At 44.6% G+C, this 18,385-nt stretch overlaps 1 protein-coding gene across 1 annotated transcript; it reads right to left on the bottom strand.

Moving 5' to 3' along the window:
• Nucleotides 1-7,803: 7,803 nt before the first annotated feature.
• On the bottom strand, nucleotides 7,804-15,125 carry LOC143962371 (olfactory receptor 10A3-like). The gene is made up of 2 exons (XM_077471662.1): nucleotides 14,530-15,125; nucleotides 7,804-8,176 (listed from the first exon to the last, which is right to left on the bottom strand). Exons 1-2 carry the CDS (start codon nucleotides 15,123-15,125, stop codon nucleotides 7,804-7,806), a joined length of 969 nt encoding a protein of 322 aa, XP_077327788.1.
• Nucleotides 15,126-18,385: the final 3,260 nt, after the last annotated feature.

Below are 18,385 nucleotides of genomic sequence, written 5' to 3'. Positions count from 1 at the left end.
AAAGGGTTAGGATTTGTGTTGGGGGCATAATAGGACACAAAAGTAACCGCCGTGTCCTGAATATGTCCCATGACTAATAGGTAGCGGCCTTCAGGGTCTCTAATTTCAGACGTTAAAGAGAATAGTAAGGAGTGATGGAAGTCTAAAAGGACTCCCCTGTGTTTTGTAGCGGAGGAAGCGGTATATACTTGGGGGAATTTGGCATTGAAAAATTTAGGTGTGGTGTGAGTGGCGAAATGGGTTTCTTGTAGGGCAACTACCTGGGCTTTCAGTGAAAGAAAGGTTCTAAAAGCCTTGACCCGTTTATTAGGGGAGTTGAGTCCCTTCACATTTAGCGATAAAATGTTCAAGGGGGCCATAGGGTTTGTTGAGGGGGAGCGAGCGACAGCGGTCCCAGGGCCGCGCGCGCCGACCGACCATAGCAAAAGAGAGGAGCAGAAGAGAAAGGACAGAAAAAGATTAGGGATGGAAAATGGAACAGAAGTGAGAAGAAGAGAAAAAAGAAGGTAAGAGGCGTTGTACGGAGCAGAATAATCCGAACCGTCCAATCAGTGGGTACGACAAGCAACCCGTCAACTAGCCAGTCAACCGGAGGTCGCACCATCAACGGGGGGAGCAGTGACAGCTCACCGCTGCGAACCGGACAAGTACACATGAACAATTGTAATCAGAAAACAGTTTCTTATAACATAACGCGATTCTATTATAAATCAAATCAAGTATATCCAAAGGGAAGAACAGTAAAACATTGAGAGTACCAAGTAAAGGAGAACAATTTAACCTTGCTATAAGTAAACAGGGTTTGGGGGGTAATGAGACATCAAATGAAAAGGAAGAGGGATGAGGGATGTGGGCATGAATAGGGGTAGGGACGAGGATAGGGGAAGGGAAAAATAGAAAGGGAAAAATGGGATAGGGGAAGGGGATGGATTGTTCAGGAGGATAGGTATAAAATAGGCAACATAAGCATCATAGTCGATTGTCATAGCATGAATGACTAACTCATGAGGGAACGATCTGGCCCCGAATCGCCAACTCGCAAGTCCGGGCCAGACCATCAGCACAAGAAAAGATGTCTAGAGTAAAGGGTACAAGGGGGAAGAGAGGGATAGGGTAGTATGGCAGCAATGCAGAGTGACACGCAACATAGTAAACCGCACCAACAAATAAGCTATGGTAAGGTGTATCTCAGAAAAATGTCTAATATCGGATAAAAAAAAAAAAAAAGGGGGGGGGGGAAGAGGGGGACAGCTAGCATCAAAAATAAGAAACTAGTCAATGTTCTCTGAGAAAAATTGGAACATCCAGGTAAAGACATAATCCACGTCCAACAGGGACAGTTGTGTGGTTGTATTCTTATCGGCAATCATTTTCAGATCCTGAGACAAGTCAAGGTATGGCTCGGAAGGCGAGGGGAACAAAAATATAAGTAACTGGATGAAAAAGGTTCAGCGAGGTACGAATACCTTGGGGCTAGGAAAGCCCAAACCAGATGAGCGTTTAGGTGTGCCTCGCCGGAGTGAGGATGAACCCAAAAGGTCTTGTTGATTCCTCTTCGGAGTGGCCATGTAGGGGTGAGGTACAGCTCGCGCCGGGGTTCGAGGTATCACAGTGTCGGCCTGGGTGAGTGGGGCTGACGGAGCAAGTTGGAGGTTTTCCAAGAGGGTCTGGAGAGTCGCTGGTGTAGAGCAGGTATGCTGTTGTCCCTGGTAGGAAAAGAAGAGAGCAAATGGGAACCGCCAAGCATACTTAATCTGGTGTTGCTGAAGGATTTGCAACTGAGGCTTCATGGCACGCCGTTTCGCTATGGTCAGCGGGGCCAAATCTGTGAATAGCTGGTATGCATGGCCTTGAAACTGAAGATTAGTCTTATTGCGAGCTGTAGCTATGAGTTGTTCCTTCGTTCGAAAGTAATGCAATTTAATGATTATATCTCGAGGCGGACCGTCTGCTTGGCGTCTGGTAAGTGCTCTGTGGATTCGATCAAACTCCAATCTTTCGATTGGTATAGAGGGGGACAGCTCTTGAAAAAGGGCTGTCGAAAAGGACTGAAGATCATCTATCGATTCGGGGATTCCCCTCAGGCGTAAATTCGACCTCCGCGAACGATTCTCAGCGTCTTCTAATCGGGAGAGCAGAGAGGCATTCTCTTCTCTGAGAGCCTCTTGCTCTTGTGCTAATACCCGCAGACTGAGTTCAGTGTCATCGGCCCTAGTTTCTAGATCCGCTGTACATTGGCCTAGTTCGCGTATTTCACGAGTCAGTCTATCAGTTATCTGATCCGATGTGGCTTTTAAAGCCTTTTTGAGCATTAAATCCATATGTGCCAGAAAGTCAGCCTGTGACATACCTGAGGCTGGTAGCGTAGGGGAAGCTGGTGGTTCCGGTCCCTCCTCGTCCTCCTCGCCACTGCTTTCATGGTCCTGGGGGAGGCTATGTTGTTGTGAGGCTGCGAGGGCCTTCGCCGCCATTTTGGTGGAAGCACGCGCCAAGGCTTCTTTAATGGGTTTCGACTTCTGCTTCCCTCTCTGTCCCGTTAGAACCATCCCGGGTGAGGGGGCGAAAGGATGCCCGAGGTTCTCGGCTAGATGTTGAACCAGTTGTAGCGGAATTAGTGCTATATAGATCCCGGAATCGCAGCGGTGAGTACGGAGCTCTAGTGGATTGCGTCCGCCATGATGAGCTCCGCGCATGCGCCCCCAGCAAGATCATTTTCAGCTTTCATGAGTCACAGTCATGAGTCTTGTGGCCCAGACATATTGTGACACAATTTCTTTATTTAGACAGTACAGAATAAAACTGTTTATGCAAGCTATATTTTCTTATATGTATGCTTTATAGGAAAACTGCTACAGTCTGTAAATATAGAGTTTAAACTAACTAATAGGTTAACCCAAGTTAATCTTATATGAACTTATAAAGATGGAGTCACTCTGGTTCAGCCATATCACAACACATATTTTTGGTAAAAATAATCCAAATCAGTTTATTCTGATTGGTTTGCCAAAAGTTATCTTGTCTACAAACTGCGGGATATTTTTATGGTATTTTTCTTTTTTTTCTTTTACTAGTATTAGCAATTTTTAGGGATCTGTGATTTTTAGCAGAACTGCAACATTGTGGAGGACAAATCAGACACCTAACTGACACTTTTGTTGGAACCAGTTACATTATCACAGTGATCAGTGCTAAAAATATGCACTGTTACTGTACTAATGATACTGGCAGGGAAGGGGTTAACACCAGGGGCGATCAAAGGGTTAAGTGTGTATCTAGGGAATGCTTTCTAGCTGTGTAAGGGATGCTCTGAGTGGGAGAACACAGAGATCTGTGTTCCTGCTTAGCAGGAACACAAGATCTCTGTGTTCTCCTCTGTCAGAATGGCGAAGGGCCTTATTAACATAGGCAGATCGCCATTCTGCTTCTCTGGGGAACAATCAGCAGGTCCAAGCAGACATCCCGTATGCCAGACCCTCTGATTGGCTCCCCTCTCTGTCTATTACATGAAATGACATACAGATATGTTTTGTGCAATAGAGCTGACCTGCCACAGTATATCTGCGGAATGCGGTTGGCAAATGGTTAACATTATGTGCATAAATAATAATATACTATGCATATATATATATATATATATATATATATATATATATACATATATACATATATATATATATATATATATATATATATGAGATGTACTGTTAAGGGTACACATCTACCATGTCAAGGAACAGATTCTGATTGCATCTCACAGTCCTGATAACATCCATCCCCAATACACAACCTTACAACTCCTTCCATACCTGTCCAGCAATGTTGCAACCTGGAGACAGTCACTCTAAGAAACCACAAGGTCGCCCATAGATGGGAATACCTAGCAAAGCTATCTATCACCCACAATGGGACCACGGCCTTAATTTCAACACTGGTGGAAGGAATTGATGCCTTTACATCAATGGGGCATCCTCCCTGATCAAGCCTCAGCCACAGCCACTTCAAAACCAATGGCAGGTGGTATCACGAAAGTGTCCTTATTATTGTTCTTTGAGCACCATGATTGAAACACATGGAAATGTTCTATAAAGGGTATACATCCCTAGTGTTGATGTAAGGCTTCTTCTGACATCATAAGAATGTGGCGATCCAACCAAGAAGAGAATCTTTGGATGTAGTGAGTACTTACACTACACCAGTGCACACCAATTCCCAATCCACTATCAATGACCATTACGTGCTTATCTATTAATGCCAGGGGCCTAACCCACTCCGCAAAAATATTCTCCATGTGAAATGAGGCTAGTAAACACAGAGCTGACATCCTGTGCCTACAAGAAACCCAGTTCCAGATGAATAAATCCCCACTATGCTCACACAGAGACTACCCTCAGGTATTTTTGGCATGCACGCCCAGACACAAAAAGGGAGGTGTACTACTAGCACTCAAAAACTCACTGTCCTTCCAACCAAGGGAAACCATTCTGGACGAAGGAGGCAGGTACATAATCGTAACAGGTGACATCAATTTAAAGCCATACACGCTGGTGACGGTTTATGCTCTAAACTCACATCAGCTCAGATTTAAAAAAATCCACTCTGTGCAGTATGGCAATCTCCTTATAGGTGGAGACTTTCATTTGATTGTTGATCCAAAGATGGACACTTCTACCCATAAACCAAACAATACGTCATACCTACGGAATCTATTTCACAATGAGGAACTGTTCGATGCATGGAGATGCCTCCATGCCAACAAAAGGATTTATACCTTCTTTTCCCACAGGCATTGCTCATATTGGCATTGGCATGTTTTTAGCAGACAAGTAGACACTACAGAAAGTAGACTCCCCACAGATTCATGACATCATGTGGTCTGACCACGCTGCGATCTCACTGTCTATTAACGAACAGGGTGCCTCCCTTTCCTCACCCACCTGCGCTGCAATGTTGGGTTATTACAAGAACCCCAAATTTCCCCCTTAATCTCTCAGCATCTCCAAAATTTCTTTAAAAACAATGACATATCTGTAGAAGATCCCTGTACTCTATGGAATGCCCACAAGGCATACATGAGAAGTATACTCATACAAATAGGAGCAATAGAAAAAAAAAAAAAAAAATGATCCACCCAACCCAAAATAAAGCTTCGCCCAACATGACGCTTACCAAAACACTTTCACAGCTCAGAGAGAATATAAGAGAGCTTTTATCACAACAATATGACAAAAACCTCAAATGCTTACAACTAAACTCCTACGTGAATGCTAATAGAGCAGGCAAGTACCTCGTCAATAGAATCAAAGCTGTTCACACCAAAACAAGAATAGCACATGCTCATGCTCAGGTTCAGGTAAGAAAAAAGGGGAGGAGGGCCTGGGGGGCAGCTAAAGCCAGAAAGTTTTTCACCTTAATGCATAGATTGCATTAAGGTGAAAAACCATGAAACTTTACAATCCCTTTAAGAAATTCCACCATACACACATGCCCTCCACCGTAATCAAGCATTTTACCAGATGGTTCTAATCCACAATTACAGAGATCAAACACACATGAGAAATAATGGACCCCTCCAGATGTCTCTAAATGGGATCAGTATGGTTCACTGGGTTTCAACATATGATATACCCCAATACCAACACCAAAAAGCATATTCACGCTATGTGCAGCCTATGTTCCTTTTCCTCTATGATGGCTGTCTGAGTTGGATCCAAAGGTGTGGCATCGGTATTGGGGAATATCATATGTTGAAACCCAGTGGACCATATTAATCCTATCTGGAGACACCGGGAGGGGTCCATTATTTCTCACAATCTCTGTAATTGAGGATTACAACCATCCGGTAAGAGGCTTGAATATGGTGAAGGGCACATGTGTATGGTGAAATTCCTTAACAATTCACATGGTTTGCAACTCGGTGGGATAATTATTACCCTAAGGAGAATTAGATACACTTTCATTCCACTATATGCTTTCATTGCTATTGGGACATGACCCATTTCCATATTGAACTTTATGGACTGTACAATTCACTGTTTGATTGTATATTGATATATTTAAAAAAAAATTTCTCCATAGAAACCAGAAGCGCACTATTATTTATGTGTATATATATATATATATATATATATATATATATATATATATATGTTTTCACATCACTTTTGGTATGCGGGTGTTATATAGGCAGGGCCGGATTAAGAGCATTATGGGTCTGGTGTGAGGATTTTGGTGGGCCTTAAGGGCTGTGCGTCAGTGTGTGCCCTGAGGTGAAAGGGAAAGTGAAAGAGTGCAGCAGCGCAGGTCCAATGCTTTGGAAGTCTCTGGCTTTCATAAGAACCCTGCATTGGCGTGCGTGGCGCACCTTGAGTGAAGGTTGAAGGGCATAACTGTGCAGACCTAACATAACACTACAGAAGCTGGATACCTGGCTCCCATTAGGACTGTCCGCAGTGCCTGTTGTTAACCACTTAAGCCCCGGACCATTAGGCTGGATAAAGACCAGAGGACTTTTTACAATTTGGTACTGCACTGTTTTAAGTGGTAATTGCACAGTCATGCAATGTTGTGACCAACGGAATTGGAGTCTTTTTTTTTACCACAAATATCTATCTATCTTACTATCATCCAATGTATAATTACTAATGGATAGTCTTGTTATTAGTGACACTTTTTTACATATTTTAGAAGAAAAATTACCTTATATTTTTGCTGCTTGTGAATTCCCATCTTACTTGTGGGCAGGCGAAGCCCACAAGCATAAACTTCCAGGATACGGCACTGCTGTATTACCAGCATGCATTGTCCGTTCTCGCACATGTGCAGTAAGCATGGCAAGCGGCAAATGATGACAATCATCTCTAAGGAGCATTAGCATGCACAGGCACCGAGGGAAATGATGTCAGGTGCCACGGAGAAGAAGGGGCACATTACAAGGTACCACATAGCAACAGGCATGAAAAAGTACGTGATTTTTTTTTCTCCAAATGGCGTTGACTATGTTTATTGCTGCTGAATAATGTAAATGTAGTTATGGGTGGAACTCCGCTTTAAGACGTGTTCTATCTGCCATTAAACTGTGGTGCCACTTGACAATTTTTACCCCCGCCCATATCTTTAAATGCTTAACATTCTTTTCTTGAGAAGACACATCCCTGTGCCTTGTGCCTTGTGTCTTTTCATCTAGGCATGTTGCTGCTTCTGCCAAGCTGGGATGCCACTTTATATTAACCCAAACCTAAATTATTCAGCTGTTGTTCCTTAGAAAAATTGACATTCAATGGATGGACAGTTAGCAACAAATTAGTACTGTGTACTAATCACCCCAAGCTAGAAAAAAAGGCATTAGTGTCACAAAATAAATTCAAAGAGCCCCTAACCACTAAATTAAACCCCCCAGAAGAAAATTCCCCTAAATTGCAACTTCCCTCTAATTAACTCCAAAGTAAGAGATTTTTAAAATGGAAAAGACCCCAGGTAAAAGAAAAAAATACCTAAGGGGTTCACAAATGAAGAGCTAGCAATCAATCACTTATTAGAAAAATAAAGCCACTGCCACTTGGGTAACCAGGTTGCAATTACTGTATATAGATTTCAGCTTTAACCTTTTTTGGATGACTACAGAAAATATTAATACTTGCAAGATTAAGTAAAATATTATAAAACTAGACACAATAAATTTACATGAAACCAGATAACTCTTTTGAGTCATAGAAACAAGTAAAATGAAGATATAATTTTAGTGTAATTCGTAGTTTCATAGTTTCATAGTTAGTAAGGTTGAATAAAGACACCAGTCCATCCAGTTCAACCTGAGTGTCTACAATTGTACAATTGTAATTGAAGTGTTTTAAATTTTGTTAAACTTTTTTTAAGGCTTTTTCTGATCTCATGATTCCTCAGGCTGTAGATAATGGGATTCACCAGTGGAGTTGCCACAATGTAGAAAAGAGACATAAATTTGTTTGTGTTAGGTGATCTTTTATCAGATGGTGTCAAGTAAATGGTCATCAAGCTCCCATAATATATGCACACAGTAGCCAGGTGAGAGCTACATGTAGAAAAGGCTTTCCTTCGTCTACTATTTGACGAAGAAAGGTGTAATATTGTGAAGGAGATTAAGACATAGGTCACAATAATAAAGGCAAAAGGAACAAAAATAGCTAAAATGGACAGAGAAGGGGGCGTGGCTTGGCGCGCATCGGGAATGGCCGCTTGAGACAAGAGCTCCAGGAGACCCACAGCCCGTAAGCTCTCCCTTCGGTCTATTTCAAGCCGCATCATGCTGAAATCAGCTCGCCACCACACCGGGACGGGAACAGGAGCTCGCCGTCAATCCGGGACCCCCCATACTCGGAGTATACAGGACATTTTCACCTCACAGGCCCGAGCAGGCGGCAGCACACCTTCCAAGATGGCGCTGCCACGAGGCGAGGAGGATGACCTCAGCGACGGCTCCTTGTCCACAGCCGAAGACCCGGTAAGCGGGCTGGGGAACCCCAACCACCCCCTCACACTGGGAGACATGACCTCAATTGCGTCTGATATTAAGAATACGCTTTTCTCCGCAATTACCGATCTTAAAGCTGACTTGCTGTCTCTCACAGAAAAGATGTCTACCCTGGAGAAAGCTGAGAGCAAGCGGGACAGGACTGTACGCAGACTGGAAGCTACAGCCGCCTCACATGCGGTCCATTTAATTAACATTAATAGACACTTGGAGGACCTCGATAATAGGAGAAAGAGGAGTAATATTCGGGTGAGGGGGATCCCAGAAACTGTAGGCCCTGATCAGATTACTTCGGCCCTGAGGTCAGTGTTTAATAACCTGCTGGAAAACCCTATTGATTCCCCCATTGACTTTGTGCGAGCACATAGGGCTTTGAGAGCTAGACCCCTGGATTCAGCCCCTCCCCGAGACGTTATCTGCTGCCTCCAGAGTTTTCAGCTGAAAGAGGAAATTTTAAGTCAAGCCAGAAAAAACTATCGGATTGTATTCAATGAAGCGGAGATTTCGTTGTTTCAGGACTTGTCGCCTATAACCCTGCAAAACAGACGGGCGTTACGACCGTTACTAGAAGCCCTTCGTGAGAGAGGCATCGTTTATAAATGGCGCTTTCCCTTCGCTTTGCAAGCCACATTGGAAGGGAGACAGTTTTTGCTTCGGATCCCTGAAGATCTTCCGGATTTTTGTGCTGGCTTACATATCCCTTGTGCTGATTTGCCGGAATGGTATGCTGAGTTTAAACTCCCCCAACCTGAGCTCAGCCCTCCTACTACCCCTTTGTCCTCGCCAGCTAAACCTCCGCAGAAGAGGAGCAAAATCGGGCAACGCTCCGCCAGGGAAGGATCCCGTGCACCCCAACCCTCCAGGCAGTCCAGGAATCGTGATCGCACTTGAAGAGATGCTGACTGGATAATGGATGATTTTTACCTCTGTTTCTCTCTTCATTTCTTTTTGTTTTTGACAGTTTGAACTTTGCACGTTGTTACATGGTTGTGGGGGTGTTTTTTTTTTTTTTTTGGACGAAGGTTGCTTCTTGGCCTTCACCCCCTCCTCCCCCCCCCTCTCTCTCAGACGCCACTTCCCTCACAGACTGGAAGCGGGTTCTTTGCCCTGAGAGGTGGACATTTGCTATGCCCTTGTTACTGGGATACTACCAGCTCTTCTCTTTTACCCACCCCTCCCCCTCCTGGTGGGCACATAGATGCTTCCCCTCCCCCCCCTTTTTTTTTTTTTCCGAAGGTTATTTCGCACATTTGGTTGACGCTACTTAGGGTGCTGGGTCTCCGTATTGGATGCTTATTTACCTGTTATTGTAGTACTTTAAATTTTGGTTCACATCAGTGACTTATTTGCTCTGTCTAAACTGTAGTTTACATTCCTCGTATGTGGAGTTCCTCCCACGTACCCCACAAGCGGTCCGCAGGGCACTTAGGTGTTGCCTTGTGGTTTGCCCGCACATTGTTTTTGCCTGTAGCCGCAGTGAGCACAGGCCGTATCTTGCCTTTTTGTGATATTTCCCCTTTGGGGGACTACCTGTTTCCTTCTCTTTCCTGCTTCTGACTTTTCTCTTTCTCCATTTCCCTCTGAGGGTCTATCCTCTTCTTACCTCTGTTTCTCTTCCCTTTTGCGGGCCGGGTGACTCCGGGGAGCAAACGCACGAGAGCACATGGCCTACGCGGAGTTGGGAACTAGACCGACATTGGTCTCCCACAACGTCCGCGGCCTTAACATACCGGAGAAGCGCACTTCAGTCCTCAGGGAGCTGGGCAAGGTTGGCCCCCTCTTTGTCTACTTACAGGAGACACATTTTGCCCGTCACTCACACCCTAAACTCTGGCACAAGAACTACCCTCAGGTATTCTATGCTTCGAATTCTCAAGCTAAGACTAAAGGAGTTGCCATCTTAATTCATAAAGCAGCGGGGTTCACGGTCACACAAACACTAGCCGACCCTGACGGCAGGTACATATTTGTTAAGGGGACATGGGGCAATGCTCCGCTGACTCTGGCCAATGTCTATTTTCCCAACAGTGCGCACAAATCCTTTTGCAGACATCTGATAGAGGAACTGAAGGGTTTTGCCACGGGCTGTGTTATCTTGGGAGGTGATTTTAATCTCCCCCTCGACCCATCCCAGGACACTTCCTCTGGCAGATCGAGCATTCCTTATTGCACTCTGAAATACATCAAAAACCTTTTGCATTCTTTAACCTTAATTGATGCATGGCGCACGTTGAATCCCAGTGGCAGAGACTTCACATGTTATTCAACGCCCCATGATAAATACTCTCGCATTGATTATGTTTTTGTGACTCAAAGGGACCTACAGAATTTAAGAGATGCTCGGATAGGCATACAGTCCCTCTCAGACCATGCCCCCATTTCCCTCTCCCTTGACCACCTTGGAGACAGGCCTAAGACGTGTATGTGGAGGTTGAATTCGGCCTTGCTAACGGACCCAGAACTACTCCCCAAACTGACTGACGCTCTCAGACATTACTTCCTTGACAACACTTCCGAAGAGCTCTCCCCCTTGACGATTTGGGAAGCTCACAAGTGCGTCATACGGGGGGAGCTCATCCGCACAGGGGCTTCTCGTAAACGGGTAGCCGCCCAACAGCTCCGCACGCTAACTGATAAGATAGCTCGTTTGGAACTTCGCCATAAAGCAACCTTGGATTCCCTACAAGCTCAGGAGCTGTTACAGACCCGCCAGGCACTTAGGGACCTGTTAGAAACCAGGAGCAGACGCACCCTTTTCTTGAAAAAAAGAATCTACTACGAGAAGGGGGATAAGGGGGGGAAGATGCTAGCTAGGGCATTGAAGGACGCTTCCCTAGCCAATAATATCTTGGCCATTAGAACAAACGACGGCACTCTGACTAATAGGACCGACAAAATTGCAGAAAGCTTCCATAAGTTTTACTCCCGTCTCTATAGTGTCCCTCCCCAGCATAATCCGGGGGGGCAGCTAGGTGATAGGACCCATATTATAAAAGACTATTTAGTTCAGAGCAGTATGCCGACTCTTTCCCCAGAAGCTGCTGAATCATTGGAACTCCCCATCTCGTCCGAGGAGCTTTCGACAGCGGTTAAGAACCTTAAAGCGGGCAAAAGCCCGGGCCCGGATGGGTTCACGGCCCACTATTACAAGGTCTTTTTCAATCTTCTTGAGAACCCTCTTCTGAAGGTCTTTAATTCGCTCAACAAACCACGCAATCTACCTGAAACTTTTCTGGGCGCGCATATAACATTACTGCCTAAACCGGGGAAGGATCCCTCGGTCTGCGCTAATTATTGCCTGATCTCCCTCTTAAATTTAGATCTAAAAATCTTGGCGAAAATAGTGGCGAATCGTTTACGGTCTTTTTTGCCTCATTTGATAGGCGTTGAGAAGGTGGGGTTCATGCCGGGGAGGGAGTCCAGGGACAATGTGACTAAGGCTCTAAATTTAATACACCTGTGTCGCACCACAAACGTCGAGGGCCTTCTCCTGTCTACGGACGCGGAGAAGGCCTTCGGCAGGGTCGCGTGGGACTACCTGTTCCTAACCTGTGGCCACATTGGCCTGCGACCCCATATGTTCTCATGGATCTCCTCCCTCTACCAGAACCCTACCGCCCAACTCAAAATCAATGGCACCTTGTCAGAACGGGTATCTATTCACAATGGTACGAGACAACGCTGTCCTTTATCCCCCCTATTATTTATTCTATCCTTGGAACCATTTATTCGTACCATTAATAACTCCTCTGACATTGAGGGCTTCCGGGTTGGCCCGAAGACCTACAAGGTAGCTGCGTATGCAGATGATTTATTGTTTTTCTTGGTTCATCCTCATTCCTCGATCCCCAATTTGCTTAAGGCTTTTTCTGACTTTGGTTTTATGTCTAACCTCAAAATCAATTACACTAAATCGGAGGCGATGAATATTTCACTGCCCCCGGCTTCGCTCAGTTTAGCTCAGCAGAACAGCTCCTTCAGGTGGGTTGCGGATTCGTTGACTTACTTAGGGATTCAGCTCACACCACAGCTCCCATCCATTTACACCAAAAATTTTGTACCTTTGCTACGACGACTGGAAACTGACTTGTCTAAATGGTCACTTAAACATTTTTCCTGGTTTGGCAGGGCAGCCGTCATTAAAATGGTGACGTTGCCCAGGGTCTTATATTTGCTCCACACTTTACCTGTAGAGCTTCCAGTGAGTTTTTTTAAGCGTTTACATTCTATTTTGCGGAAATTTCTTTGGGCGGACAAGAAACCCCGCATTTGTTTGCGCACCCTGACGCGTCCTAAAACAGAAGGAGGCCTAGGGTTCCCCGACTTTAAACGCTACTATCAGGCGACACATCTCGCACGTATTATCGACTGGCACTGTCACGCCAACGGTAAGGACTGGGTCCTCCTGGAAGAAAGTTTCTCACGAACGCCTCTTAAATTTTCGCCCTGGATCCCTTGGAACAAATGCCCAGCGGGCTTAACACAACACCCTTTAATTAAAACCACGCTAAAAATTTTCCATAAACTAGTGGCAGCACACCAGATAGCGTCTGTTCCAGGGCCTATGTCCCCCTTGACACAGAACCCAGACTTCCCACCTGGCTTGGAGCCAGGGTCCTTTTTATGCGCGGATTCCTCTCCTATTCTCATCTCCCATCTTGTTTCGGCGGGTCGGACGCGCATGTACAATGATTTGCAAGATGATGTCTCCCTGCGAGCGCTACCCTTTTGGAGCTATAGACAAGCTTGCCACTACATACTGACACCTAAGCGAAAAAACACTGCGACGAGAGATTTCACCACCTTCGAATCCCTATGTCGTAAGAGCAAACCAGTGGCGAAAACTACGTCCGTTTTGTACGCATTCTTACACAGTCTCGGGGATCAGGATGCACCCAAATTTAGGGCTCAGTGGGAATCGGCCCTCCAAACCAGGTTTACGGACATGCAATGGCTTAATGCTTGTACTCTAGTACATAAGTGCTCCATTAGCACTAGATTGCAGGAGAATTCATATAAACTCCTCTCACATTGGTATGCCACTCCGGACAAAGTGAAGAGGTGGTACCCGCTGTCCTCAGACCTGTGTTGGAGATGCGGCGAGGCTAAGGGAGATATGCTACATATATGGTGGGATTGCCCCAAGATATGTAGCTTCTGGGACCAAGTTCTGGGACTGATTAGGAAGATTACAGACACTAAGATGACTCTCTCACCAGCCTGTTGCCTACTTCACATATCTGACTTCCCGCTGGGAAGATATAAGAGATCCCTAACCAAACACCTTTTGATGGCAGCGAAATCGTTGATCCCCAAATACTGGAAATCCGTCGGTGAAGGAATGGTTGAGCGCGGTTAATTTTATTTACTCGATGGAGGAGACGCTCGCTATTGCAGATGAAACAGCTGATAGATTTCACACCACATGGGCCCCATGGGTACTTTTTAAGTATTCGGACGCCTTTTCTAGATCCACTGGGGGCTGATGATGATACTTTCACTGGACGGATTGTGGTTCTCCGGTTCTCACTCCCCCCCCCTCCCTCCGGGCTCGGAGGGGTGGTGCTGACAGATACCCTCTGTGGCCAGGGGGGCGGCTCCCTGGGGCCGCTTGGCCCTCTCTCACTTTTCTCTAACATGGCTCACACCTGCACTCTCTTCCTTTTTTCTCCTTTTTCTTTTTCCTATCGCTCCCTTCTTCTCTCCTCCTCTACTCCCTTCTTTGTTTGTTATGGTCAAGACCTTGAATACCTGGTTACTGGTCTCTCAGCGTAAACCTGATTAATAGACATGTTCTCAACCTGCCTTTGTATAAACTATGCATTGCAATTTTTTCCCTCCGAAGATGTTATACTGGTGCAAGTTCACATTTTCTTTTCTCTGGAGGACATGTGCAGATTCACTGTTTTTCTGTTGTTATATTACTGTACACGGCGAGATGATGTAATCCTTGTTTGTGATTGTATCTGCTTCTTGACTCAAACTCTTTTAAATTGAAAAAAAAAAAAAAAATGGACAGAGAAAGATCAATTAATATGAACAAGGAAGTGTCTGAAGTAGACAACTCTAGCACTGGACCAGAATCACAGAAGAAGTGATTAATGTTATTCCCACCACAGAAATGAAACTGATACACTAAAAGAATTTCACTGGACCCAAAGACAACCACTAACCAAGACCAGACAACCATTCGAAGACAGATACGGAGATCCATGATTGAATGATAACGCATTGGGTTACATATGGCCACATAACGATCATAGGAAATAATTGCAATAAGTAAACATTGCACAATTCCACAAATATCAAAGCAATGCAACTGGATCTTGCAGGCAATGACAGATATTACGATTCCATCTTTTAGTATAATTTCTAACATCATTGGGATAACGGTGGTAGTTATCATGAGGTCAGCTATTGCCAAGTGTTTGAGGAAGTAGAACATTGGGATTTTAAGACGGTCATTAATCGATATTAAAACAATAATGATGAGGTTTCCATTTAATATCAATATATAAGATAAGAAAAACACAACGAAGAGAAGAATTTTAAATCTATGGAGGTTTTGAAATCCAAGAAGCAAAAATTCAGCTACTTCAGTTTGGTTGTCTTCACACATGTCTTCAAGAAAGAGTCAACACATGAACACAAAAATGGTCACCCTTTTGCATGAAAGTTCAACCTTTTTAATGCAGTATCTAACAAGACAAAAGTTTAGTATCATGAAAGCCATACAGTAAATGATACAGTATAAAGTAGAGTGATACAACCTTTCTGTCTAGCTCTGTGGGGCCTCCATCGGTGGCTTTCAATCATGCAGGCATTGCAGGAACAAAGTCATCCAGTGCACAGGGTGAAGATGTGAAACTGTATCCCCATCCTGGAGACGGGGATGAGACCAATAGTGGCGTGTGCAAAAATGCATGTAATGTTTGTGGCATGCAATGATTTAGGACCAAAGTTTGTGTGTATCTGTCTCAGGTGACCTGACACCAGGAGCTGGCTAAATTGCCTGCAGTATTAGGGGATACTTGACATCTGCCACAGTGGGGCTGTTTCTCCTAGTGCTCGACATAGACTCTGCTTTGTCACATCCTGAATGCAGAGTGGGTAAGAACTTATAGAAGAGTGAAGGGTCTTGGGACACATAGCCCAAGAAGCCCAGATTTACACTGGGGACTAATCGTCACAGAGTCAGTCTCTTTGGACCACGGCCTTCATCTGGAAGAAGTGACCTGGATGGTTGGGAAAGAGTGAGCTGGTGCTGCAGCCTAGGCAGCCAGAGAGAGCCTCTGGGAGAGAGAGGACATATCCACCATCTACAGTTTCTAGACCATCTGGTGACAGTTGGAAGGTCACCCTCATTGCCTGCATCACAGATCCAGCTGAGCTATGGCACTGAGTTGTGTGTGACTGAGCACCATTTCTTGAGCACAGTATCCACAGGAGCCTGCTTCAGGATCTTTATAACATTCTTTTGAGCCTGGCATCGCCTGGATTGGTGAGTGGGTGTAAGTTTATACTCTTTACTTTACACCCCAAAAGACACTGCATGCAGACACCTTTACTTTGACCTTTCTCTCTAAAACTCTATAACGAGACATTTATGACCACTATTGCAATTGGGCCCCTTTGTTTGAGCGAGCTAAAGATAAAGGACACCTGCAATAAGAGTTTTTTGAAAGCACATAAAATTTCTGTTTATTCTAGCCAACCATCTTCTCTATATCAGCAGGAGCTGTCTTTCTCTTGCTGATTGTTTCAGCTGCCCCGGTAATAATGATGTGTCTGAATCTTAAGGCTGAATTTCAGTTACATTGGTCCAGCTTGGACTAATATATGTAAGTATGTGTCATATCTGTGGGATCCTTGTGGAAGCTGTAAATTAATGTAGCCGGCACCGTTACTACTGTGATCTGTACTAGATTCTGGGTCTCATGTCAAACAGCTGCCCTACTGCTTGCTTAACACTGGAGGTCACCATTTGGCATGGGCGTCATTCAAGGGACACTTTGCATTTTCTCAATAAATACAAAGTGTTCTTTGATTGGATGAGGTGGAGATTGTTGCATCACCACCCCTCCTTTCCATCCCATCCAATTAGAGAGTGTGTGGTTAAATTGAGAAAATTCAAAGTGTTCACTGAGTGGTATCTGGGCTGAGCAAGCAGCCTCCTGTGTTCACTAGGGATGAGCCGAACACCCCCCGGTTCGGTTCGCACCAGAACTTTCGAACGGATCCCAAATTCGTACTAACGTTAGAACCCCATTGAAGTCTATAGGACTCGAACGTTCGAAATTAAAATTGCTAATTTTAATGGCTAATATGCAAGATACTGTCCTAAAAAGGGTTTGGGGACCTGGCTCCTGCCCCAGGGGACATGGGTCAATGCCTAAAATGTTTTAAAAAATGGCCATTTTGGCGGGAGCACTGATTTTAATGACGATTAAAGTGAGAAAAAAAAGTGAAATATTCCTTTAAATATTGTGCCTGGGGGGTGTCTATAGTATGCTTGTGAAGTGCCATGTGTTTCCCGTGTTTAGAAGAGTCCCTGCACAAAATGGCATTTAACGGAAATAACGTCATTTAAAACTGCTTGCGGTTTTAATGTTATATCTGGTTCCTGCAATATGGTTGAAAATCATTGAGAAAAATGGCATGGGTAGCCCTCCCTGCCCATTACCAGCCCCTTTGGGTCTTGTACGGATATTAAGGGGAACCCCGTACCCATATTAAAAAAAGGAAATACGTGTGACCCCCAGGCCCTATATACTCAGAACAGCCGTATACAGGCGGTGCAAACAAGACAGGGACTGTGTAGGTTTGTTGTGTTAAGTAGAATCTGTTTGTAATTTTCAAGTGGTACATTTTTAAAGTGTACCTCCAGTCAAAAAATCAATTTTTAAGCTTTTTGGAAAACATAGGGAAGGGTTATCACCCCTGTATAATTTGTTTTGCCGTCCGTCTTTTTTCATCTCACTTGCTGTTGTCTCCTTCCGTTTGCAAGTAGGAGATGTTTGTAAGTTGGATGTTTGAAAGTAGAGGCCTGCCCTATATGCTCTGCAGAAATGGCGGAACAAGGTGTTGGTTTTGCCACAACATTGTAAGCCCTCAAACTGGAGCGCCCTGCTGTGAACGATTATATCAAAAATTGTAATTACATGCCATTGTTGAACAGTGGTAGAAAAATTGACCTTTGGTGGTTGTGGTGCTGGTGCCACAACATTATAAGTCCTCACAGTTATTCTGGGTGGGCACAGGAATGGGCCCTCCTGTGAAGTATTATATCAAGAATTGTAATTACATGTCCCTGTTAAACAGGGGCAGAAAAATTGGGCTTTAGGCACTGGTGCTGGTGCCATGACACTGCAACCTCTCCCATATACTCTAGTTGTATCAAAAGCATTGCATCAAAAATTGTAATTAAACGCCCCTGTTAAAAAAAATTGGGCTTTAGGCACTGGTGCTGGTGCCATGACACTGCAACCTCTCCCATATACTCTAGTTGTATCAAAAGCATTGCATCAAAAATTGTAATTAAACGCCCCTGTTAAACAGGGGCAGAAAAATTGGGCTGGTGGCATCACCCAGAACCAAAAATGTTCTTCCAAGATATGAGGAGGAGAGAAGAGGATAGACAATCAACATAACAGGACAGTCACTCAGCATCAGCATAGGCAGTCTTGAAGGGATGTGATATTTAAAAAAAAATTATTCGGTTACATCAGCTTCAGGTGCTTGGTAGCTGTGGTTGATCCAAGACTGATTCATCTTTATGAAGGTCAGTCAATCAACCGAGTCGGTGGACAGGCGCACCCTGTGATCGGTAACAAAGCCACCAGCAGCACTGAAGGTGCGTTCCGAAAGAACGCTGGATGA

Source organism: Lithobates pipiens, unplaced genomic scaffold, assembly GCF_037356315.1.
Source record: "Lithobates pipiens isolate NorthernLeopardFrog02 unplaced genomic scaffold, aLitPip1_a1.2 Scaffold_8, whole genome shotgun sequence".
In the NCBI taxonomy this organism is placed as follows: Eukaryota; Metazoa; Chordata; class Amphibia; order Anura; family Ranidae; genus Lithobates; species Lithobates pipiens.
This window is presented reverse-complemented; position numbering and strand designations above follow the sequence as displayed.

Excerpts from the sequence above, each read along its gene's own strand:
- LOC143962371 (XM_077471662.1), bottom strand. The coding sequence starts at position 15,125 with ATGTGTGAAGACAACCAAACTGAAGTAGCTGAATTTTTGCTTCTTGGA. Across the intron at positions 8,177-14,529 it reads TTGTTCATATTAATTGATCT|TTCTCTGTCCATTTTAGCTA; the intron begins TTCTCTGTCCAT and ends AGCCACGCCCCC.